This window comes from Mauremys reevesii, linkage group 11, assembly GCF_016161935.1.
Source record: "Mauremys reevesii isolate NIE-2019 linkage group 11, ASM1616193v1, whole genome shotgun sequence".
Taxonomy (NCBI): Eukaryota; Metazoa; Chordata; order Testudines; family Geoemydidae; genus Mauremys; species Mauremys reevesii.
The window spans coordinates 7,408,658-7,434,128 of record NC_052633.1 but is presented as its reverse complement, the minus strand read 5'-3'; the positions used below and the strand labels follow the sequence as shown (position 1 = coordinate 7,434,128).

General features: G+C 45.0%; 1 protein-coding gene and 1 long non-coding RNA gene across 2 annotated transcripts; one reads left to right on the top strand and one right to left on the bottom strand.

Moving 5' to 3' along the window:
• Positions 1-425: 425 nt before the first annotated feature.
• LOC120374452 lies at positions 426-6,607 on the bottom strand. The gene is made up of 5 exons (XR_005586108.1): positions 6,595-6,607; positions 5,625-5,645; positions 3,439-3,459; positions 3,292-3,318; positions 426-500 (listed from the first exon to the last, which is right to left on the bottom strand). It is a non-coding gene; the product is annotated as an uncharacterized LOC120374452 (long non-coding RNA).
• A 7,133-nt stretch (positions 6,608-13,740) lies between these two features.
• On the top strand, positions 13,741-25,471 carry LOC120374451 (anterior gradient protein 3-like). The gene is made up of 8 exons (XM_039494182.1): positions 13,741-13,796; positions 14,576-14,731; positions 16,450-16,513; positions 17,440-17,492; positions 20,586-20,662; positions 21,192-21,255; positions 23,547-23,630; positions 24,807-25,471. Exons 2-8 carry the CDS (start codon positions 14,581-14,583, stop codon positions 24,854-24,856), a joined length of 543 nt encoding a protein of 180 aa, XP_039350116.1. The 5' UTR covers positions 13,741-13,796; positions 14,576-14,580; the 3' UTR covers positions 24,857-25,471.

The window sequence follows — 25,471 nt, the reverse complement described above, 5'->3', positions numbered from 1 at the left end:
ACTCTGAGCAGGACTCCAATCCCCACCCAGAAGAAGGGAAGGATTGTCTCCCCTGTGAAAGACGCTGACATGAAAGTAAAGATCAGGGTCTCATTACCAGTATCATAAAATGCCACCCACTCCGCTTCATAGTCCAGATAAACCCCAATCTTCCTAGGTCTCTCACTCAGGGGCATGGGAGTTTCTGGGGAGGTGAGAGCCCGGTACTGATCCCCACACCGCTCTACAGCCCAGATCCCCTGCTCAGGGTTAAATCTGATCCCTCCCTTCCTCCTCATAGACTCTCTGGCAACACCCACAGCCCCAAACCCTCCATCTCCCACCTCCACCTCCCAGTAATGTCTCCTGAGCTGAACCTCTCACAGCCCAGCAAACAGAAAGAATGGAATCGCTCTGGATTGTCCGCACCTCCTGCCGTGCAATTCCACGCCTCACGCTTTTCCCATCCTCAGACACGATGAGCTGGGCATTTGCTGTGTTTGGATCCAGGGTCACATTCGCTGCAGTGGAAAGAGAGAATCATGATGCTAAAGGCAGAGCCAGAGGTGCAGGAATGAGGGACTGGCCCTCCCACTCCCCACGGGCCTTGCCCCCTGCCCCTTCTCCTCCCCCAAAGGCCCAGAAGCTGGAGCCTGACCGGGGAACCTGTGCAGCTGTGGGGAGCCGTGGAGGAGGTGGGGCGAGAGCAGCCCTGGCCCATGTCCCTGCCCCCCAGATGACCCCCCACCCAGGGCTGATGGAGGGTCTGTGGCTCTCCACAGCAGCTGCCCGGGTGTCTCTTACCATGGCCTGGTGGCAGCTCTTGGCTCCCTGAGGCCCTGTCCCCAGGCCAGGCTGGAAGCTGCATCTGGGTCAGGTAAGAGCCATGCGGGCAGCCGTGGGGAGCTGCAGACCTCCACCTGACCCTGGTGGGGACCCAGGATGAGGACATGGGCCAGGGGTAGGGTGACCAGATGTCCTGATTTTATAGGGACAGTCTCGATTTTTGGGTCTTTTCTTATACAGGCTCCTATTACCCCCACCCCCGTCCCAATTTTTCACCTTTGCTGTCTGGTCACTCCTAGCCAGGGCTGCGCTCAACCTCCTTCTGGAGCCGGCCCTGATCCCGTCATACCAAACCCTCCATAAACTTATCAAGCTTAGCCTTGAAGCCAGATATGTCTTTTGCCCCCACTACTCCCCTTGGAAGGCTGTTCCAGAACTTCACTCCTCTAATGGTTAGAAACCTTCGTCTAATTTCAAGTCTAAACTTCCTAGTGTCCAGTTTATATCCATTTGTTCTTGTGTCCACATTGGTACTAAGCTTAAATAATTCTTCTCCCTCTCTGATATTTATACCTCTGATCTATTTATAAAGAGCAATCATATCTCCCCTCAGCAGAGTGCAGGACAGAGTCACAAACCGGAGCAGGAACAGGTCAGTAACACAAGCGAAAGGCCATCTGAGCCAGGTCTGAGATGCAGAATCTTTCCTCTCCTGCAGATGCCTCTCCCCAGAGAGGGGATCAGAGACCCAGGAACGCTGGGGAGCCCCAGCAGGTTTTATTCCCATTTCTTTTTCATGAACAGAACCCCTGCTGTGCTCCTCCTTCCTAATATTTAAAGTCAGGTCACACCATAGCATGGTTTGATATACCCCTAATTTCAGTTCCATGGGGAATAATGAAGGCCAGGTACAAAGGGCTACCAGCCAAGAGGCCAACTCTCTAGAGTGAGGCGAGCCACCAGAAAAGGGCGTTAGGACAGTCTGAAGAAGCAGAGAGAGATTTTAGCCCAAACAGTGGTTAAAGTGGAATAAAACACAATGGGTCGCTCTCACAACTAGAGTTGGTGACATTGTTAGGCCAAAACTTTTGTTGGTGAAAAATGCAGATTCAACAACACAAACATTTTCCAAATCCATGTCAATTTTGCCAAATTATTTGTTTAAGACAAATAAAAATATTCAAAAAAAATCAGAATATTTTGTTTTGACTTTTTAAAAATGAAATATTTTGATTTTTTTGGTTGGGAACAATATTTCATTTCAAAATTTCCCTTAATTTTATTTTTAAAAAAGCAAAAAATAAGTTTGTAATGTTCAAAATATAACATTTTGTTTAAATCATTTAAATAACTTTCTAAAAATTTTCATTTCTGGTCTGACCTAAAACAAATTTGTCTTCATTTTTTGAAATTGCCAATGAACTGAAATATCCATTTTTCACCCAGGTCTCTCACGACATTATCTAAGGAGGAAGGAGAAGATCATCTTCTGTTTTCAGCAGAGGAGAGGAAACTGCTATAGAATCCAACTTTAACAAAAACTGACAAAGTCGTCTTTTCCTCTGAAGACAAAACTCCCAGTATAGCCTGATCACTAGGATAGCTGACAATAAAAATTCCTATCAAATCGTACATCAGGAATAAGGAGGTCTGTGTGGGGAAGGGGATGTGTTCAGTGCTTAAATTTGTGCCAGGGCACGCCAGCATTGCACCCCGGCATCTCTAGGCTTGGCAGTTTGTAGACCTGGTACCTCTGGGCTTGCTTCATCAATTATGAATGTAGGAAAAATGCTTGAGCCCTGAACCTCTTTCATTACACATTAAGCACTGGATGTATATAAGAGCAGACCCATAGAGCAGCAGGTGAAACCGGTGTGGGAAGTTTTGTGCATCTTTGGCTTCTTCTCCCAGAACTGTGCAAATAACTGATTTTTAGGTTTACACCAAAATAAATAAAAAATAATAATTGTGGGTCAACCAAAATCTTAAAATGTGTTTGTTTTGGGTTGAGTGGCATATATTGTTTGACCCAGTATCCTGTTTTCTGACAACTCCAGGTGCCCCAGAGGGAATGAACAGAACGGGCAATCATCAAGTGACCCATCCTCTGTCACCCATTCCCAGCTTCTGGCAAAAAAGAAACTAAGTGATTTGCCCAATGTCACACAGGAGAAGGGATCTGAACTGAGGCCTTCAGAATTTAGGCTAACACGCTAGCCACTGGGCTGTCCTTCCCTATGAATGTGCACAGAATAACATCAGGACAGCATCCCATTCAAGTACTACCTGAGCATGTATTATCCAGAAAATATTAATTCACTTCTCTCCATGTTCCCAAAGGAAGATTCCCAGCAATACAGCTCACTTGGGGAACCACCTTCACCATTCAAATTTCAACCAGAGAAACTATTGCATTATCTCCTATTTGTGTTTTGTGTTGTTTTAAACTATTTCTACAAAGAAAGGGAGCAAGGATCTCTCCAGAAAGTGAAATTTGGACATTAGCTAAATACAAACTTTACTTACTTGGACAAACTAGGGCTTTTCTCCATTCTGAAACCAAGCAAATCAAATGAAGGTGAGCACTCATGTGAATAAGTTCATTGTTAAGATGAATCTGATTAATAAAAAAGGATGCATTACAGAAAAAGGGAGGGGGAGGGAAACGCTTACCAAGTTCTCTTTGAAGTCCACCTAAATAATAATAATAGTAATAATAATTTAAAAAATCAGAAATAAAGATGTTATGGAAGAGCTTTTCTCCCAAGATTAAATTAAGCCCAACCCCTTCATCAAAACCATCTCATGCCAAGACTTTTTAATCAGTCTTTGGGGAACGATTCCCTTCCAAACCATGGATAAGGCACCTCTGAAATCTTCCAGTATCAATTATTCTAGTCCTACGTGGGGTTAAAGGCCACATCCTATACACAACCACTACACAGGGTGGGACGGGGTTGTAGGCAGTGAATTTATGTAATGTGATGATGTGACGGAGCGATTCTGGCGGGACCCAACTGAGAGTGCCAAATCAGGACCAATTGCTCAAACAGGGCAGTTACAGCCCTAGGCTGGGGTTTTTCCACCTCTAAGGCAAACCAAACCAGCCAGACAAAAGGACTTTGGTCTCACCCCACTGGCTAACCACAAGTCACACAAGCAATTTCCTTAGACACTCCAGTCTCCCAGTATCACCACCAGTGCCACTCGTCCTGGGGATGAATGGTTATGAAAACCAACACCCCAATAAAAGAAAAAGGTTCTCTCAATCCCAAAGGACCAAGCCCCAGACCCAGGTCAATATACACATCAGATCTTACCCACAAATCACGCTGTTGCCAATCCTTTAGAATCTAAAATCTAAAGGTTTATTTACAAAGGGAAAAAGGTAGAGATGAGAGGTAGAATTGGTTAAATGGAATCAATTACATACAGTAATGGCAAAGTTCTTAGTTCAGGCTTGCAGCAGTGCTGGAGTAAACTGCAGGTTCAGATTAAGTCTCTGGAACATCCCCCGCTGGGATGGGTCAACAGTCCTTCGTGCAGAGCTTCAGTTTGTAGCAAAGTCCTTCCAGAGGTCAGAAGCAGGATTGAAGACCAGATGGAGATGATGCATCAGCCTTATATAGACTTTTCCAGGTGTAAGAATCCCTTTGTCCTCACGGTGGAAACTTACAGCAAAAAAAATGGAGTTTGCAGTCACATGGACAAGTTTCTGCATACTTTGCTGAGTCACAAGGCGTGTCTGCCTTCTCTCCATGGGTCAATTGTGTAGCTGATGGCCCTTAATGGGTCATCAAGCCAGCTATGCAGGGCTGACATCAGCTTGTCTGGGACACTTCCCAGAGGCAGAGCATAATACCAAATACAGACAGTACAGAGCCAATACTTATAACTTCAACTACAAAATGATACACAGACATACAGACAGCATAATCATAACCAGCAACCCAGAACCTGGTCTTAGACACCTTATATGACCCCCTTCACTTAAGATTTGGTGCCACTACAGGACCTTGGTTGCAACCCATGTTCTATATGGTTCCCATTTATATCAATAACGTCACAGATGATCACTGTAGACAAACTCCTTACCAACAGATAGTGTTGTATCTTTATCTTACTGTTAAATTGTTGTCTCCTATGTTACTATATTGTTGTATCTGATCTGGGACCCTAGTACAAAGTCAAGCCCTGCGTGTGTGTGTTGGAGTTGTTACTCGCAGCGTTCCAGTACATGTCTGTGATTCCACAGGAAGTACTACAATACCCCAGACTAGAGCTTGTCAAAACTCAGAACGTCTGTCACACAGTTTCATTAGGTGGCTGAGAATGTGGACCAGCATATCTATTCAATACTCTCAGTTTTAATCACTATCTCACAATTTTTTGGTGACAAATCATTTGTTGTGTGTTCAGGGGCGGCTCTAGGATTTGCGCCGCCCAAGCAGGGCGGCACTGCTGGGGTGCTCTGGCGTCGCCGGTCCCGCTGCTCCCGTGGACCTCCTGCAGATGTGCCTGCAGAGGGTCCACTGGTCCCGTGGCTCGTGGGCCTCCCGCAGGTATGCCTGCGGATGCTCGACTGGAGCCGCGGGACCAGCGGACCCTCCGCAGGCACGCCTGCGGAGGTCCACCGGAGCGGCGGGACCAGCGCACCTTCCGCGGGCATGCCTGCGGAGGTCCACCGAGCCGCCTGCCGCCTCCCGCTGGACGCCGTCCCAAGCGCTTGGCGCGCTGGGGTCTGGAGCCGGCCCTGTGTGGGTTTGAATTCAGCCTGCAGTTCCTGTCTGGGGAGAAAAGTAGATGGACAATGTCATGAGAAGATGCAATCCACACAGAAATGAGAAAATATAACTTACTAATTTTTTCATTCAGTTCACCTTAAATAAAAAGAAAGGGAAAAGGCAATTAAAAATTCTCTTAGCATACATGGAAATGTATAGATCACTTTTCATTATAGTCATTCAGCTCACGTACATAGGCCTTGATTTATTTCAGTGGAAGTAATCACATACTTAAAGTTAACCATATGCAAGTGTGATGGCCGCCATCTTGGCTGATTCACCAGGGATTTAAGTGGGGACTTCCAGAGCTAAAAAAAAAGACCAAATTGCTGTAGATTTAGCAACGGTCTGTAGCAGACTCATATTGTATGTAGAGCAGCATGCAGGCAGGCCTGTAACACATTCACCAGTGGGTTGTAAAGCGTGATGCTCGTTCGCAATGTTAAGGATGTGAGTACTCCCATTGACTTCAGCAAGACCATCTGTGTGCTGAAAATGAAGCATAAGTTTAAGAATGTGTCGGCTCAGGGCTCCAATATAATTTTTTTAAGATTTACAGTTTTGCAGCACAAGGTGTCTTTAGGTCTGATTATTAATTGTTAGAGCTGGTGAGAAACTAGTTTGTGTTTGGCGGGGGAGGGCATGTGACAATTTGGTTGACATTTTCCCTGCCCCTTTTTGGTCATTGGAAATAAAAATGATGATGATGATGAAAAATCAAAATTCAGAATACTTTGATTACTATTCCTCCCAGCCCATCACCCTTTGATTGCACTGGGAGTGGCATGTGTGCAAAGAATGAAAGGACAGACCATAACATTATTATCAAAGTCTGTTTTTATTCTGACGTACCATTTTATAGACAACGATTTGTTACAAACACCCCAATCCTGCAAATGACCGAGCTGCAGTGCCGTCTGAATAGCGGCCAAAGTTCGTGCATTTGATTTTCAAATTGACATTATTCCTTTAATTAAAAACAACAACAATTTAACTGTGTACAATTTCAACGGAGAGGTTAGATTGGGATAAAAATTGAACTTACTAATATTTTCAAGATATGCCCCTAAAATAAAGCAAACAGAAATAAATACAAACTATTTAAGAGTTTTTTCAATGAACAAAGATTTATATTCTCCATTTTATATTGTCTAGATAATCGTTAATTACATTTCTGTCCATATTGTGGATTTTCTGGCTACAAGTGAAAATAAAAATTCAAAGGTTTACAGGTTTGAACTGTTTCTAGAAGTGGGGCCCCGTTCTGCTTCTGGGAGTCTGAGGTGTGCAGAGATTGCAAGAGTAGGCCCTAGAATGGTAACCACTAACACCACTTGAACAGTTAATATTCATTCGGTTCTATAACTCAATCTTTAGCCTTTCTAATTTCCTTATCCTTAATATGGATTGGTTTAACTTTCTTCTAAACTGGGACATCTCTCCATTATACCCTTTCCCCTCCTTCTGGCTCCAGTGTTGCCTCTCTCTCTTCCAAGTTGTAGCCACTTCTGCTACCACTGACAACAGCCGAGCTCCATCCTCTTTGGAACCCTGCTTCAGGTACTTGAAGGCTGCTATCAAATCCCCCCTCACTCTTCTCTTCTGCAGATTACATAAATCATAGAATCATAGAATCTCAGGGTTGGAAGGGACCTCAGGAGGTCATCTAGTCCAACCCCCTGCTCAAAGCAGGACCAAACCCAACTAAATCATCCCAGCCAGGGCTTTGTCAAGCCTGACCTTAAAAACCTCTAAGGAAGGAGATTCCACTACCTCCCTAGGTAACCCATTCCAGTTCTTCACCACCCTCCTAGTGAAAAAGTTTTTCCTAATATCCAACCTAAACCTCCCCCTCTGCAACTTGAGACCATTACTCCTTGTTCTGTCATCTTCTACCACTGAGAACAGTCTAGATCCATCCTCTTTGGAACCCCCTTTCAGGTAGTTGAAAGCGGCTATCAAATCCCCCCTCATTCTTCTCTTCTGCAGACTAAACAATCCCAGTTCCCTCAGCCTCTCCTCATAAGTCATGTGCTCCAGCCCCCTAATCATTTTTGTTGCCCTCCGCTGGACTCTCTCCAATTTATCCACATCCTTCTTGTAGTGTGGGGCCCAAAACTGGACACAGTACTCCAAATGAGGCCTCACCAGTGCTGAGTAGAGGGGAATGATCACATCCCTTGATCTGCTGGAAATGCCCCTACTTATACAACCCAAAATGCCATTAGCCTTCTTGGCAACAAGGGCACACTGTTGACTCATATTCAGCTTTTCGTCCACCCTAGGTCCTTTTCTGCAGAACTGCTACCCAGCTTTTCGTTACCCCTAGGTCCTTTTCTGCAGAACTGCTACCCAGCCATTTGGTCCCTAGTCTGTAGCAGTGCATGGGATTCTTCCGTCCTAAGTGCAGGACTCTGCACTTGTCCTTGTTGAACCTCATCATATTTCTTTTGGCCCAATCCTCTAATTTGTCTAGGTCCCTCTGTATCCAGTTCCCTCAGCCTCTCCTCATGTGCCTCAGCCCCCTAATCAGTTTTGTTGCCCTCTGCTGGACTCCCTCCAATTTGTCCACATCCTTTCTGTAATGGGGGGCCCAAAACTGGACGCAATACTCCAGATGTGGCCTAACCAGTGCTGAGCAGAGGTGAATAATCACTTCCCTTGATCTGCTGGCAAAGCTCCTACTAATGCAGCCCAATATGCCGCAGGCCTTCTTGGCAACAAGGGCACACTGTTGACTCATATCCGGATTCTTGTCCATAGTAATCCCCAGGTCCTTTTCTGCTGCTTAGCCAGTTGGCCCCCAGCCTGTAGCAGTGCATGCGATTTTTCTGTCCTAAGTACAGGACTCTGCACTTGTCCTTGTTGAACCTCATCAGGTTTCTTTTGGCCCAATCCTCCAATTTGTCTAGGTCACTCTGGACCCTATACCTATCCTCCAGCATATCTACCTCTCCCCCCATTTTAGTGTCATCTGCGAACTTGCTGAGGGTGCCATCCATCCTATCATCCAGATCATTAATGAAGATGTTGAACAAAACTGGCCCCAGGATAGACCCCTGGGGCACTCCGCTTGATACTGGCTGCCAACTAGACATCGAGCCATTGATCACTACCCATTGAGCCTGATGATCTAGCCAGCTTTCTATCCACCTTATAGTCCATTCATCCAATCCATACTTCTTAAGTTGCTGGCAAGAATACTGTGGGAGACCGTACCAAAAGCTTTGCTAAAATCAAGGTATATCACATCCACTGCTTTCCCCATTTCCACAGAGCCAGTTATCTCATCATAGAAGGCAATCAGGTTGGTCAGGCATGACTTGCCCTTGGTGAATCCATGTTGACTGTTCCTGATCACTTTCCTCTCCTCCAAATGCTTCAAAATGGATTCCTTGAGGACCTGCTCCATGATTTTTGTGGGGATTGAGATGTAGTTCCCCAGATTCTCCTTCTTCCCTTTTTAAAAGATGGGCACTATATTTTCCTTTTTCCAGTTGTCTGGGATCTCCCCCGATTGCCATGAGTTTCAAAGATAATGGCCAATAGCTCTGCAATCACATCAGCCAACTCTCTCAGCACCCTTGGATGCATTGCATCCAGCCCCATGGACTTGTGCACGTCCAGCTTTTCTAAATAGTCCTTAACCTGTTCTGTCACCACTGAGGGCTGCTCACCTCCTCCCCATACTGTGCTGCCCAGTGTAGAAATCTGGGAGCTGACCTTGTCTGTGAAGACCGAGGCAAAAAAAGTATTGAGTACTTCAGCTTTTCACATCATTTGTCACTAGGCTGCCTCCCCCATTCAGTAAGGGTCCCAAACTTTCCCTTACCTTTTTCTTGCCATTAACATATGTGTAGAAACCCTTCTTGTTACCTTTCACGTCCCTTGCTAGCTGCACTCCAACTGTGCTTTGGCCTTCCTGATTACACCCCTGCATGCTCGAGCAATATTTTTATACTCCTCCCTAGTCATCTGTCCAAGTTTCCACTTCTTGTGAGCTTCCTTTTTGTGTTTAAGCTCACTGAAGATTTCTCTGGTAAGCCAAGCTGGTCGCCTGCCATATTTGCTACTATTTCTGCACATTGGGATGATTTGTTCCTGCACCCTCAGTAAGGCTTCTTTAAAATAGTTGTGTGCATCCATGTTCTATGGGAAGATTTTGGCCCTTGAAGACTAATAATTATTTTTAAAATATTGAATATAAGGGGTGGAAATTTCAAAAGAATGTTCCAAGAAAGCCTGTTCCCCAGCACATGACAATTCTTTCCTAGTTCTAAGTTTTCTGGTTACTTCTCTTGATTTTGACTTGCCTGGAATTGTGTGGTTGTTTCAAAGGCAAATGATTTTTAATGTAAGCTTTTTAAAAATTCCACACTGTAGGGTTTTCTGAAACCCCACAGTGTGCTAGCTCGAGCCCCGCTGGCTTGAATCTGTGTACCGGGATTTGGAGGCTCGCACCCAGCTGCAGTGTAGAAATAGCCATAAATACTAGTGGCTGTTCTGCTCCAATTTGAGCACCTCAAATGAAGTGCCCAGCAGCCTGGATGAAAGCAATAAGCTGTCAAGGGCCGAGCACATTTGAAAATCTGACCCATGTGGATTAGGATAAAACACATTGCAGCAAGACAGCTAGAAAGAATCAGTGATTTAGTTGTAAGCATTTCAGTGAATGGATGCTACAAGCAGTTGTAAGTACAGTTTAAAACTAGCTTTTGTATTTAAAGAAGGGACCAGATTCAATGGAGCTGCATATACCAGCTGAGGATCTGGCCCACAAAGCTTAATTAGCATCATCAGAAGTGACCTTCCATATCTATCATGAGACCTATACAGGACTTAGAGATTTATCCACGCTGCTTTGATGCTATTTTGTTTATTTTTTGGCTACTAGCAGTTCCTGTAGGATTTCAGCTCCACAATGGCCCCATTTCTCAGCTGCTGCACCCAGCAATGATCTGGCTAGTGAAACGTGTCCCAGAACCACAACTGCTTCTTTGGCTTATTCCACTTGTAGGCAAAGCTGATTTTTCCCTCCTCTTCTCCCTCAAGCGTGATAAAAAACAAAGCGATTGTCTCTGTTTTGCTCTAGGTGGAAACCAAGAAAGAGACTGAAGTGCCTGTATGGGTTGTTTTTCAGATATGAAAACTCCTAATTAGTCACCCTGCAAACACACCTTAGCAAATACACTGTATTCAGAGATAATGCTTAGAAGTGTACGGCTATTCGGTTTCCAGGATAAACACTTCCTGGTCCTTTTGATCACTTACATTCAATTTCTGTACCAAACATTTAAAAGCATTTCATTTCTCTTTTATGTTTATCTGCTCAAGCTATTGATTAGAGGGACCAGTCTGATTTCTAGTACAAATCTAGCTGGCTTATCTGTGTTTGGTTGCTCTGAATAAGACCCATATTATGGTAACCGGCCTTCATATTGTAACAGGTATACACCATTGAATGTTAATAGAAAATCTTGTTTGTTTTATTCTATTGAATCAAATAAAATGGACTTTGTAACTAATGGGTATAGATGAAACAAACCTGCTTGCACAATCAGGAGAAGTGGTTCACAATGTGTCTAGTCAAGGAACATGTTACAACAAGCCTCCAGCTATTGCCATTCTCTGAATCTGTTCTCTCTCCATTGAGAGACAAGGTGGGCAAGGTAATATCTTTTATTGGACCAACTTCTCTTGGTGGAAGAGACAAGCTTTTGAGTTTACACAGAGCTCTTCATCAGTTCTGGGAAATGTACTCAGAGTGACACAGCTACAGGGCCAGTGCAACCATTTAGGCAACCTAGGCGGTCGCTAGAATTTGTGGGGGCGGCATTTTCTTCAGCAGCGACCACGGCGGCCGGATCTTCGGCCACCCCGGTCGCCACCAGCATTTAGGAGGAGAGAGGTGGGGCAGGGGAGCGCGGGGAGGGTCGCCTGCAGCAAGTAAGGGGAGGGGTGCGACACGCAGGGGAAGTCCCCGCCCCAGCTCACCCCTGCTCTGCCTCCGCCCCGAGCACGCTGTCGCTACTTCACTTCTCCCGCCTCCCAGGCTTGTGGTGCCAATCAGCTTAGGCGCCGCAAGCCTAGGAGGCGGGAGAAGTGAAGCAGCCACGGCGTGCTCGCGGAGGAGGCGGGGCAGGGGTGAGCTGCCGCGGGGGGGGTGCCTCAGGGCGGAGGGGAGGAGCTGCCACAGGGGGGGCCGCCTCAGAGCGGGGGAGGGCGCAAAGTGGAAGTTTCGCCTAGGGCATTGTGAAAGTAGAATAAATTATATTGTAAAAATAAGAATGGATTAAAGAAATGTTGTATGTACCTTTAAGCAGAAATAAGAAATGTTGAAATACAGGTGCCAGGAAAAGAAACATTAGGCATAAACAATGGTGCTAATGGCGAAACATTAACAGAAGATGGGTAATAGTTAGTAAGGAAGTAAGATATGCATGCCTAGCCCAGGTAAACTTATCTGATTCTGCTCCCTTTGTTATCTTGTTAAGTTCTCACCCTTTTATCAGTATAAATAAGATAGATTGTGTCTTGCATGGGGCTCACATTATCTGGGTGTTATTAGCAGAGCGCTGTGCTAATAAAACAGAGTGGTCTGACAAACTGTGAGTCCTGAGTCTAACTTTGACAGCATGAAACATCCTTGCACCGACCCTGCACAGCTAAATACAAGGTGGAAAAGATTGTTAAGCATAAGGAGCTAACACATGTCGCAAGAGACCATTCAAGCTGACGTAAGCAGTTAATGCCTCTGCAGTCACAGGACAAAGGAGGGTTAGTGGGTTACAGATTGTTGTAATGAACCATAAATCCGGTGTCTTTACTAAGTTGATTATTTTTAGTGTCCTGCCAAGTTATAAATTCAAGTTCCTTGGCTCATCTTTTGAAGATGTTGTGCAGGTTTCTTTTGAGGAATGAGGATTAAAAAGTCAGATATGGAGTGATCGCTTTGTGAAAAGCGTTCACCCAGGGGTAGTATAGTGTTTTTGTCTTTCATCATTTTTCTGTGTGAGTTCATTCGAGAGCATAGTGACTGTCTGGTTTCACCCACGTAATTGTTCTTGGGGCGTTTAGTGCACTGGATGAGGTACACCACATGCCTTTTGAAACCATGAATGGTCTCTTGCAACATGTGTTAACTCTTTATGCTTTACAATCTGTCCCACCTTGTGTTTAGCTGTGACACTCTGAGTACCATCTCTAGATCTGAAGAAGAGCTCTGTGTAGCTCAAAAGCATGTCTCTTTCACCAGCAGAATTTGGTCCAGTAAAAGATATTCCTTCACCCACCTTCCCATACCCTGGGACCAACACGGCTACAACAACACTGCAAACTCTCTCTCTTGAGGTGAAGTAGCTGAAATTGGACACAATAATCTACCTAAGAGTGGGCATTTGCTCTAGTGTAATTCAATTCTTTGGATTGTTTATTCCATTTTTACCATTCATCTTCTGGCTTAACTCCTCCAAGATGTTTAAAAATCCCATGGGAATTTCACCTTCATTTTTCCTAATTGTTTTAAAGAACAAGGCTATAATCCCCTGTGGGGGGTTGGAAGACTCCCTTGGCCATGGTTTATGACAGGCATGGCCAAACTGCAGCTTGTGAGCAACATGTGGCTCTTTTACAGTTAAAATGTGCCTTGCAGACCCCCCCGCTTCTCTCCCACCAGACTGGGCCTGCAAGTGGGGGGAGAAGCTCGGGGCTTCTGCCCTGCAGCAGGGTGGTGGGATTAGGGTTTTCTGCCCTGCAGGGCAGGTCTGTGTCTTGCAGCTCTCAAACTTCTGAAGATTAAAGTATGCGGTTCAGAGGGTCGGTAAGTTTAGCCACCCCTCGTTTATGACGTTACAGAGCCCCCGGTTTGTATTGTAACACTAATCTTCATGCTACAAATCTTAGACCAGCTCGTGGCTTAGAGACACTTAGCCCATGCTTAGGGAAGCATATATGATAGAAGAAGGTGTGTCCAGTATAAACACTATAGTGAATACTTTCATTAATCACTATCCCATGATTAAAACCAAGCACACGGCTGTGTCGATTAAAAGAAAGCTATTATAGGAAGGTTGTTCTGCACTTTGCCAGGATCAGGATATCCTGGAATTTCAGTTGACATTCATCCTCACTAACTAAGCAAATACAGGGGTATAAATAACTGTTAGCTTACTTATTCCTACCATAGATGAGTAACTGGAAGAGGTGCATTTTCACAGTCTGCTCAGAGACCTCAGCTTAAGGTTCCAGGTGAGAAAATCATTCTAAGAAAATGCATTTTTATAGGACTGTCTTTTTCCTGAAAAGGATACGCATTTCCTTTCCAAGATGTACGCTTGCTCCTTGCTGCAGTTCCTACAGCTGTCATTGTTATTCTGTAGGTTAAAAACTGTAACAAAGAAATTAAAATAAGTAAAAATCTGTAAAAAAATTATTTCAAGAGCTGTAAAGGATTGTTGCTGGTGTATTTGACATCTGATCCATGAAGCAATGTCAAACCAACATTGTCAAACAGCTGATTCATTTTTGGCTACAAGCATATAAATATAAAGTCTCATCTTCAGAGCTGCCGAGCAACCCCAGCTCCCACTGAAGCACACCTTTGAAAATCAAGCTACTTTGATTAAAGGGGATTTGGAAACCTGTTTTTAGGCAATTAGGTTGAAAACTTTTGACCTCAGAGTTAAAGAAAAAATTCAGAGGTGCAGTTGTAATAAGATACATAGAAATGTTTGTCAATGCAGGAAAGCTCCTCTACTTTTCTTGAGGAGTGGATCACTAAAGTCCAAGATCCAGTGGCTCAGTATAGATGGAGACCCAAGATCCTGTTGGGTTATTCATAATCATTTGCTCCAACAATAAGCAGACAAGGTGCTTTGACCAGAAACAATGCTTCCTGAGTAACTTCTGCTGAAGTGAGGTGTCCATGAGACATGGCTTATAGGCATTTCAAAGTTGTATCGTCTTACGCGGAAGCTGTCTAAAGATTTTCTCTCTTAACTCTAGACACGTCTGAATTTACTTTCCAGAAAACATGCACTCCATTCAGTTACTGTGTTCTCTCCTCCTCTGCAATGCCCTGGTGGTAGCTGCCCAGAGAAAACTACAGAAGGACCCTGAGCAGGAGGAGCAGGAGGAGGAGGAGAACGTCATGCGGATAAGGATGCCTCAAACTCTCTCCCGAGGTGAGATGGTGAAGTCTCTGAGCAAAGCATTTATCTGTATTAGCATTTCCATGTGAGGCCCATCCACATAACTTCTGGGCATCTTACCTTCGCAAAAATAATGTATAAACATGAATAGCACCCATGCACCCTGGTAGTCAAATGACTTCTGTTGCTTCCCAATAGTTACAGTCAGTGGCTGGGAGACCTTCTTCCCTCATTGCCATTCAGAAATATAGTCCCAAGCCATTACTTAAAGAGGTGCACTTTGATTGGGCCCTGAAGGCCAGTAAATCCTGCCTGTGGCCCTCGGGGAGGTTGGGACATCTTCCACAGCTTTCAGCTTGTACGGGACTACAATGCTTCCAGACCCAAATTTGGATGGGCTGTGAAGGGGAGGAAGCAGAGTCTGAAGTTGCTCACCCTGTCCCAAGTTGCTGGCTGCCATTCAGCTACTTAGAGGTTAAGCAAAGTGTAGGCAGGAAGCAGCTGCCAGCAGGTTCAGCTGTGCCATCCCCTCCTACTCATCTTGGCAGGCAAATATCTGCAGCTATGGCTCCTGACTGCAGCCAGCTCCATTCTTCCTTCAGAGCTGCTCCTCTGCCGAGAGTCAGGGCAGCATCTTTCCTTCCTAGGGGCCAGGCACAAGGCCAGGGACCAGGAGGAGGAGGAGAGCAATATTTGTAGAGTGAAAATCATAAGTTTTAGTATCCAGCCCCCAACTGTTTATGGGTTGGATCCTCAGCTGTCCTAAACTGATGTAGCTCTATTGACTCCAGGTGGGCTAACTTGTTTTGCATTAGCTGTGGGTCTGGGCCTACATATAGAATGTGGAAAATCCCAAGTTTTGAAAAGAATTGTGTAGATTTTTGATAACCTGCTTCTGTTGATAGATTTCTTAAATGTTCTTCAAAGTTGGGTGTGTATCTAATCACTAAAGCACAACTGTCCTGTAAAATGTAGATGTTTGGAATATTGAAATAATGTATATTTGGGTAATTGTCATATAATTGATCAAAGGAATATACCTGATTGGTCTTATCAAGAAAACGAGTAAATCTAGTAAGACCACAAAGGTCCCAGTCTTCACAGACACACATAGAGGGGTGGAAAAGGATTATTACAAAAAGGGAGACAAGGATGAGATTAGAAGGCATTTATGAATTGTGGCAACTCTTGTTCCTATGCCCATTGTATGCTAAGTAAATGGGTTAATTATTGTAGTGTGGATAAAGTTAGACCATAGAAGAAAAAGATGTATGGAATGGGGCCATCCTCCATGAAAGGAGGTGTTTTAAATGAAGGGATAATGGGTAGTTTAGTGCTTGTGAAAAGGGGGTACAGATACCTGGGGGCATCATCTAGCAGAACAAAAGCATGTGTGTTACTGAACCATGTGAGTGGCTGCATCTGTAGTAGAGTGCAATAATGTGACATTCCTATCCTGTGGTCTACCAGGTGTCTAGTGGAAATTGTTCAATACTTTGCAGGTGAGACATGGATTGGGCAGAGCTTAAATGCATTTTATGTGGTTCCAGTTTTTTTCCCAAGCTTCCTCCCTCAGAGATATTCCAAGTTCTTCATTCTCTTTTGTCCTAGATAAAAGGAGTGATGAGTAGTAGACAACATTGAGCCTTTGGCAACATTGGTCAGCAAAGTCTGGACATCCACCTGCTCCAGAGATCAACTGTGCCATTTGTACACAAATGAAATTAACCAATCTATTTTCTTCTCTATAGGATGGGGTGATGAAATTGAATGGGTTCAGACATATGAAGAAGCTTTAACTAGATCAAGAAACAGGTAATCTTTAGTTATTCTTATTTTGCTGCATCATAAAAGGATTTACATAGGGACACTGGTGGTGATTCTACAAGAAGCTATTGTTTAAATAGGCAAAATGTGCTAATATGATGCTAAAACCATGGACTATGATTGTGTTATGATTGATTTGTATTCCAACAATGAGCGAGGCCCTACTCAGATCTGATACTCCATTGAAGCTAGGCACCGTACCAATATATTGTAAAAAGCAACCCCTGCCCACAATGGCTTTGGAAAAACTAAAGCTCATGAACATTCTAGGAACTACAGTTCCACTTACGTCATTTGACACCCTGACAGAGACTCATCTTCGTTTTCCTTGTACAAGCCTGATTCTCCAAGATGACAAGTGCCTTTCAATCCTGTTGATTTAAAGAGCAGTTGAATAGAACTTCGGTGGGAGGTGACCTCCCAGGAGATGAGCAGCTTGTAGGATTGGGTCCACAGTATTTATCAGATTAATTTCGAATGCAGTTGCTGCTGTAACTGAAAGCTTTCACACTTCAAAAGTCTTGGACTTCTATATTATAAAATCAATCAGACTGAAGAGAGTTATAGAAATGTAGTTTCATCAAACTTCATTTGCGTGTTACGGTTTCACTAGAATCTTTGTACATGATCCTTTCTTTGTATCTCACCATCTCCATATGATCAAATAGCCATAGACTTGGAATATGAAGGGACATTCCACTTATAACAGCTAAGCAATGCACAAGACCATAGTATGGGAAGTATACTTGGAAGATCCACTGACAAACGAATCAAGCTCTTCTCATAGTTCCTGGATGTGGATTTTAGCAGCATCAGAACCCCATTGCAGTTATAACCCGGTAACAACATAGTTGCTTATATGTTAGTGTTTTCTAAAAATGACCTGACATGCCACCTTTTTCATGTCCTTTTAGCAAGAAACCTCTGATGGTCATCCACCACTTAGAAGAATGCCCTTATAGCCAAGGTGAGAAAAAAGGAAACCCTTCTAAATCAAACTGAACCCCTTCTAAGACCTCCTGAATCATGTTCCAAAACAGGAGCAATAAAGCATGCTTGGGTTATAGATAAGGGTGTGGAATAAAAGGTCCATAACACCTTTTTGCATAGCAGCCTGCTTTAGGTCAAAACTTCAGTGGCTGAGGCACTGTCTATGGAGGGTAAACCTGTTTGCTTTTTGGATCAGTGTCCAAAATAGCCTTGGCACCTAGACTTCCTCGGAGGACACTGACAAGGGACATGAAGTCATTGCATCTTCCTTCACCCAGACCCAGCCAGGGTAAAGCTCAATTTACATTAATCGGGGGTTATCATTTTATCAGAAAGAGGGCTCAGATATTCTGTTATTCTTTTATAGTTATGTAGTATATACAAAATTACAAAACAGTATGTGATCATGTCATTAAAGACTGCATCATCAGAGATATGGGACAAGGGGGCAAAAATATTAATTTGAGCATTTTCTAACTTTGGAGTGCTTGACGTTGCAACCTTGATGTTGTTAGTTGGCCTGAGTGTTTGTGTGTTCTTCTCTGGGCTTTCCCAGCTCTGCACAGATAGCTGGTCCAACAGCAGAGCTCTGGGCTTCACAATTCACTTCACAATGAAGTTTGAAAAAAATAAGTACAAAACAGGGTCAGAATGGCAAGTGTCATGCAACCTTAATTACGGGCATCGCTAGCTGTGCCACTGCTAATTATTTTTATTATTTATAAAGGGACCTTCATGCTTATAATATTATATTATATTATATTATTATATATTATTATATTATGGTATTCTGAAAATGGGATGAGTTAGATACTGGTAAAGAAGTGACTTGCCAATGGCATGCAGCAGCCATTCTCTGATCAGCGTGGTCTAAAACATCTAGAACAAAGGTTCTCAAACTGTGGTCAGTGGACCACCAGGGTTCCACAGGCTCCATTCAGGTGCTCTGCGGATAGTTCCCTCTAAGGTGCGCACCTGGACAGCTGCACACGGGAGAATGAAGGGCCATCCACCTAATTTAGTGGAGCTGCGCAGGCATGGCTCCACTAATTAGGTGCCTGGAACCTGGAGAAGATGCACATGTAAGGTGAGGTGGTGGCTTTGGGGGGAATAGCGGGTAGATAGGAGGGGGCAGTGGGGTGAGAAGAGGGGGTGGGGAATTTGGGATGTGCAGGGCTACGGCGGCCAGAGAAAGAGGTGACTTTCCCCAGCTTCAGGGCTGCGGCTGCTGGGGAGATACGGCTCTCCTTCCCAGCCTCAGCCCTGTGGCTGCTGTGGCAGGGAGAGACACCCCCACTTCCTAGCCCCAGCTCAGGGGCTGCGGCAGCGGGGGAGAGAGGGAGAGACCCACCCCCCCTCTGCCCCAGCCCCAGCCCCAGCTCGGGGGCTGCCACAGCGGGAGACAGATCCATCACATCTGAAAGGTAAAACTACTGATACGAAAATATAAGTTGTGTGCTTTTATTTGTAGAACAAAAAAAGTTAACTTTTTTTTATATATAGCGCTTTTATTCAACAGTTAGCTAACGGTACAAACAACATTTGGAAAGATCATTAAGTGGTCTGCCGAGACCTTCAGCAATTTTCAAGTGGTCCGCGGAAAAAAAAAGTTTGAGAACCACTGATCTAGAATAACTTTAGATGAGACTTCTCTCCAAATGTAACATCTCATCTCCAGGATGGCATCTCTTAGAAGTGCAGTGACTTCTGATTGCTCTATAATGCCACCACGAGGCCTGAGAACGCAGTCTGGTGTGGCATTTTAAGACAGGACCTTCAAGCCTTCAAGAGCATATGCCACCATCTATATCAGGGGTGGGCAAACTTTTCGGCCTGAGGGCTGCATCGGAAATTGTATGGAGGCCGGTTAGGGGAGGCTTTGCCTCCTCAAACAGCCAGGTGTGGCCCAGCCTTCCTCATCCGCCCCCCTCCCCGCTTCTTGCCCCCTGATGCCCCCCCAGGACTCCTGCCCCCATCCAACCCCCCATTTCCTGACGGCCTGCCCGGGACCCCTGCCCCATCCACCCCCCCCCGGCTCCCTGTCCCCCGACCACCCCCGGAACCCCCACCCGACTGCCCCCTGCTGTCACATCCAATTCCTCCTTTCCTTCCTGACTGCCCCCTAGGACCCCTGCCCCATACAACCACCTCTTCTCCCTGTCCCCTGATCGCCTCCAGAACCCCTGCCCCTACAACCCCCCTGTCCCCCGCCCTCTGACCACCACCCCGAACTCCCCTGCTCTCTATCCAATCCCCCCTGCTCCCTGCCCCCTTACCGTGCTGCCTGGAGCACCAGTGGCTGGCGGTGCTACAGCTGCACCGCCTGGCTGGAGCCAGCCATGCCACCACGCAGCACAGAGCACTGGGTCATGCCAGGCTGTGCAGCCCTGCCGCCCCAGGAGCTCGCAGCCCCGTCGCCCAGAGCATTGCGCTGGCGGCACAGTGAGCTGAGGGGCCAGGCAGGAGGGTCCTGCGGGCTGGATGTGGCCCACGGGCCATAGTTTGCCCACCTCTGATCTATATTTATAAACCAGTCAATCATTCCAAGAGGGAATATTGGTACCTTTCCATTACCTAGGAAGAGCCTTTTTTTGCCAAAGAAAAGCTGATAAGATATACTGCGCTATTAGCTTTTCATCCCACTGTAGGTCATTCAGAACAAATTGAGGATCACATGTAAATTCTGACCTCAGTATTTCCTGCAACATTTTAAGTACTTGTTGTTATAGTGGTTTTAGTTCTATGCAGCATAAAACGTGCACACCTGCATGATTCCTGTTCTGTCTTGTAATGCCAACGACTATTGGAGGAAGTCAAGTTAGATTTATGATTGAGTCCCACAAAGGGAATGAACTATTTTACATTACATCAAGCAGCAACTAGCTTCACAGGCAAACAACAGATTTTTCTACTGCTTAGTTTATTAGACCTGAATTATCCAAGCCTTATCTAACATGTGCATGTGATAGTCTGAAGATGTTAACCATAAATTGATGGTTTTAGGAACACAATAAGCTGATATGAAACTGAGCTGCAGATCAAATTCCCCACCTAATTTTTTTTTTTTTAGCTTTAAAGAAAGCTTTTGTTTCCAGCCCAGAGATCCAAAAAATGGCTCAAGAGGATTTTATTATGCTTAACCTGGTGGTAAGATCATAATTTAAAAGTCATAATTATCAAAATATATGATGGGAAGCAGAATAAAGAGTCTTAATAGCAAATCAGAAATTGACTTCTTTGGGGTTTTTTATTAATTCTTTTATTTTCATTCAAATATCTGGTTTCCAAGCTGCTGGAAACCCACAACAGGGTTTGCTAAAAATTCCGTTTTTTAGGAGGAGGAAGAGACAGAGACATTACTACGCTCAAATCCAGATATATTTATGTAATCCAGTCTCAAATAGTTTTCTTGGGACCTCTATCGGCAGGCCACGGTCAGTAACAGGATGCTGAATTGAGTGGGACGTTGTTCTGATCCAACACAGCAAGCCCTACATAACTAACTATTGGTGCTGCGTTAGATGCAGGGGGAGGAGGGCGACTCCATAGCACCACCCCACCAATTGTACTTGAAGCGAAATAAAGACTGATTAGTTTGTTCCAGTTCTAGTGCTTTGACTGATGTGACAGCTGTTCTAACGACCCATCACAAAAACGTTATTTAACTTTCTTTCAGCATTCGAGCACAGATGACAACATGGCCCCCGATGGCCACTATGTCCCTAGGATCCTCTTTGTTGGTGAGCTTCCTATTTCTTTGTGATAATCAAAGAACAGTTGCCTTGTGTGATGTGTAGCACAGATTCCTTGCTTGGGCAGCAGGGTTTGTTTTTTAAAGCTGCAGGACATTATGACCAAGCTTTTCAAAAGTGGCTAGTGATTTTTCTTGGCTAACCCGAGACATTTTAAAGAGATTTGCTTTTCTGAGACTGGCTGCTCAGCACTATCTGAAAACTGGGCTCCTTTAAGGTGTAAAGTCAGGCACCAATCAGTAGTCACCTTATTTAAATGTTGGCCACCATGGGCCAAATCCTCAGTTGGTATAAATCAGTGTAGCGCCACTGACACCAACATACCAATTTATACTAAGGAGCTAGTCCTATATATACACACATGATACAGACCCAACATGACATCAGCTGTCGTGTGTGAAAATAGGTAAGAATTAGATTCTCTGCCTATATCTGAATATTTATTAAGGATTCATTGGGCTTCCCAGGGGCAGGGTCTAGCTCAGGGGTGGGCAAACTTTTTGGCCTGAAGGCCACATCAGGTTTCGGAAATTGTGTGGAGGCCGGTTAGGGGAGCCTGTGCCTCCTCAAACAGCCAGGTGTGGCCCAGCCCTCCCCCCATCCATCCCCCCCATTTCCTGCCCCCCGATGGCCCCCCCGGGACTCCTGCCCCATCCAACCCCCCCAATGGCCCCCCCGGGATCCTGGCCACATCCACCCCCCCACTCCCTGTTCCCTGATGGCCCCCCCGGGACCACCACCCCAACTGCCCCCCACTGCCCCATCCAACCCCTCCTCTCCTTCCTGACTGCCCCATCCAACCACCCCTTCTCCCTGTCCCCTGACCACCCCCAGAACCCCTGCCCCTGACTGCCCCACCCAACCCCTCCTCTCATCCCTGATTGCCCCCCGGGACCCCTGCCCCCATTCAACCCCATCCTATGAATGCCCCGACCCCTATCCACACCCCCACCCCCGACTACCACCCCAAACTCCTCTGCCCTCTATCCAAGCCCCCTGCTCCCTACCCCCTTACCGCGCTGCCTGGAGCACGGGCTGGCGGCGCTACAGCCGCACCGCCTGGCTGGAGCCGGGCTGCGCTGCCGTCACTGCCGCACAGCACAGAGCACCGGGTCAGGCCGGGCTTTGCCGCTGCGCTGCCCCAGGAGCTCGCAGCCCCACTGCCCAGAGCATTGCGCCGGCGGCGGAGCGAGTGAGCTGAGGCTGTGGGGGAGGGGGAACAGCAGGGGAGGGGCCAGGGGCTCAGGGGCCAGGCAGGAGGGTCCTGTGGGCCGGATGTGGCCCATGGGTTGTAGTTTGGCCCCCTCTGGTCTAGCCTCATGAGCAATAGTTCCAGGGGAAACCCAATGTAAGATTGTTGGGCATGAACGGGACAAAGACTGACCCTTTCTAATGGCCACACCTACCTGGCACCATTACCAATTTCAGAAGGGCAGTTCAGATGCATCTAACCAGCCTATTGTTCAAGAGCCACTCTAAGGCAGATACTGAGCTCTGAGATCCACAGGGCTGTTAGCCTAGAGCGTTTCTCAAATGCGGCTACCAGGGGCTTTACTTGCAGCCACAGCTTCCTGGGCTGTGACGGGAGGGGAGGTAGGGCAAAATACAGCCCCCTCCCGCTCGCTCCTGGATGTACCACCCTGGTGTTGGTTGCTGGGGCCAGCAGCAGGGTTGGGCCCTGCCCCCCTGTGGAGTCACCTGGAGCACAAGGTTGTAGGAGCAGGCAGCCAGTGAGTTCCCCACCTTCCCTGGCTTTGGGTTTCAGCCCTTGGGTGGCAGGGCAGCAAGCTCTGGCTGCAAGGCTTCAGGCTCCAGCCCCACACTGCCTCCCCGCAACCCTCCATCCAGGGCTTAATTTGTCCCCAGGCTTGCCAGGGCTAATTCAGTCTGCTGTGAAAGGTGATACATGTATGGTTTGTTAATATCGCTTTTCACAACAGACTTACTAGCTAGCAATACATAAATTACAATCATTTGGACGTGAATGTGTGCATATTTTTTTGGTTTTCCTAAAGCTAATTAAGTATTTTAGGAAAAAGTGCGAGAGCGGTCACCAACAAGCGTTGGTGGTCGCAGACTGAGGCCACCAAAATTTTTGTCCTGAAAACCCCTGGCATAAACACAGCGTCAGAGTGCTGTGCTAATGAACACCATTTTTAAAGGCTTGAATCTCTCCCCACCCCTCCCCCCATCCCCACTCCCACCCCCCAAAATTAAGCAGCACTGCTCCTACCGAAAGACCTCCATTGCTAACATTTTGGACTTTTCCCCTCCTAAAGATCCCTCTATGACAGTTCGAGCCGATCTGACAGGAAAGTATAAGAACAGAATGTATGCATATGAACCAGAAGATATTTCAAACTGTGAGTGAAATAAGCAACATTTTACATGAAACAGTGTTAGTTTCATCTCAAGCTTATAACGACATGGTATTTATAAAGAAATAAGGATTTGAAAGTTTAATTTTTGAAAAGGGACCTATTTTAGTGGAACATCCTCTCAAACAGCTTGTTTTTGAAATGTTACATTTGCTTTGTTCATTAGAGCTCAATGGAAATAAGTGCCTTTGAGTATTGCTGGAAAGTTGAGCTTTTTATTTCTGACAACTTCCCTGACAATATCTGAACTTCTCAAAACTTCCTCAGGAAGCTGGTTGTAGAGGTGTGATAGGCTGTGTGGGCCATGGCAGCTGACCTGCTTGCGCATTCAAGGTTTTTGCAAACTTCAGTATTAGTTTGAAATTGACTCCGTTTGAAATTTCCATCAGTTAAGTCAGTGAAGTGGATAACGATTCCCACTTGCAATATTACCAATCCTGAGTGTTAATGTAATGAGACTGCCCCTTAAAAAAGCCACAAGGTCTTTAAAGCTGTATTTTGGGTTCTCTCTCTCTGCCTTCTGGTTTTAGAACCTTTACGGTACCTGGCAGATCATTTTCAAGCTTTTCTCTGAAACCATGAGGGCTAGAAACTTATTTTGTAAAATTAAAGATGAGATTGTCACAGTCACATGACTCAAGGAGCTGGGACTTTAAGAAAAAAAACAAACATTTTAAAACCTCTGATTAAAAAATCACAAGCATTGGCAACAGTGCACTTGTGCAGGTCAGTAATATGTTAACTGAATTGCTCTGTTTCAAGGTTACAAACTCTGTTACTGAAATACTGATTAAAACAGAAGTATGTGTTGCTCTAAATGTGAGTTCACACTAAATCCATAGTTAAAATACAGTCCCATCAGAAAAAGTAAAAAATCTACAACCAGTTTACAAATCGGTGTTTTCAAATATTTTCTGCAAAAAAAAATCCCCATGCAAAAAAGCTTTGCTAAGATACACTTATGGTTGTGAACAGTTATCAATTTAAAAATTGCTGGAAATAAGTAATTATTTAAAAAAACATTTAAAAAAGTCAAGAGATTCAAAGCATAGTATAGTTTTATTTCCCACATAATTTAGCTATATGGTCTGTACTGTACATTAACAAATGCACACAGCATCACCATATCAGTGCTTTCAGTAACTCAAGTGTTTTCTACAGTGATTGAAAACATGAGACGAGCAAAGACACTTCTCCATACAGAACTATGAACAATGGGCCTGACCAGATCTACACATGCCAGGGAAGCGGACGGACTGTACAGCAAAAGGGCTCGACAACCCTGATAGTGCAGAAAACATGAAAATATAAATCTGGAAGTTTAGTGGCATTAGTGCATTTTCAAAATGTTCTGTACATAGTGGCTAATATAGAGGAAGTGGTGGGACTGAGGGATTAGACTAGAATACATTCAATCTTCTCTGAAATAACTCTATGGCAAAGTCATACTTATGTGAACCCTGTGTGCTATATGGGGAACATCTTAACAGTCCACTTCTTTCTTGTAAGTAACTGTTTATTTAGGAAGTTAGCAGGTTTACAAATCACTAGACAAGCATCAGGATTATGTTTTTACTCATGTTTACAAGCTAATGTCTTTCAAACTTAATATTTAAAAAAGTGTCAAATGCAATGTTTTTTGGGGGCCAGTTTACTTTAATTATTGAATAAATGGTAACAAATATCTAAGTATCCATTTCTGCTCTGTATTTTGCAGGGTATATATTTCCATAATTTTTTCTCAAACATAAACCTATATTTTAACCATTTATCTCTAATTATGGGCTATTGGTTTTTTCTTCCCATGACAAGCTGCTAACAAATCT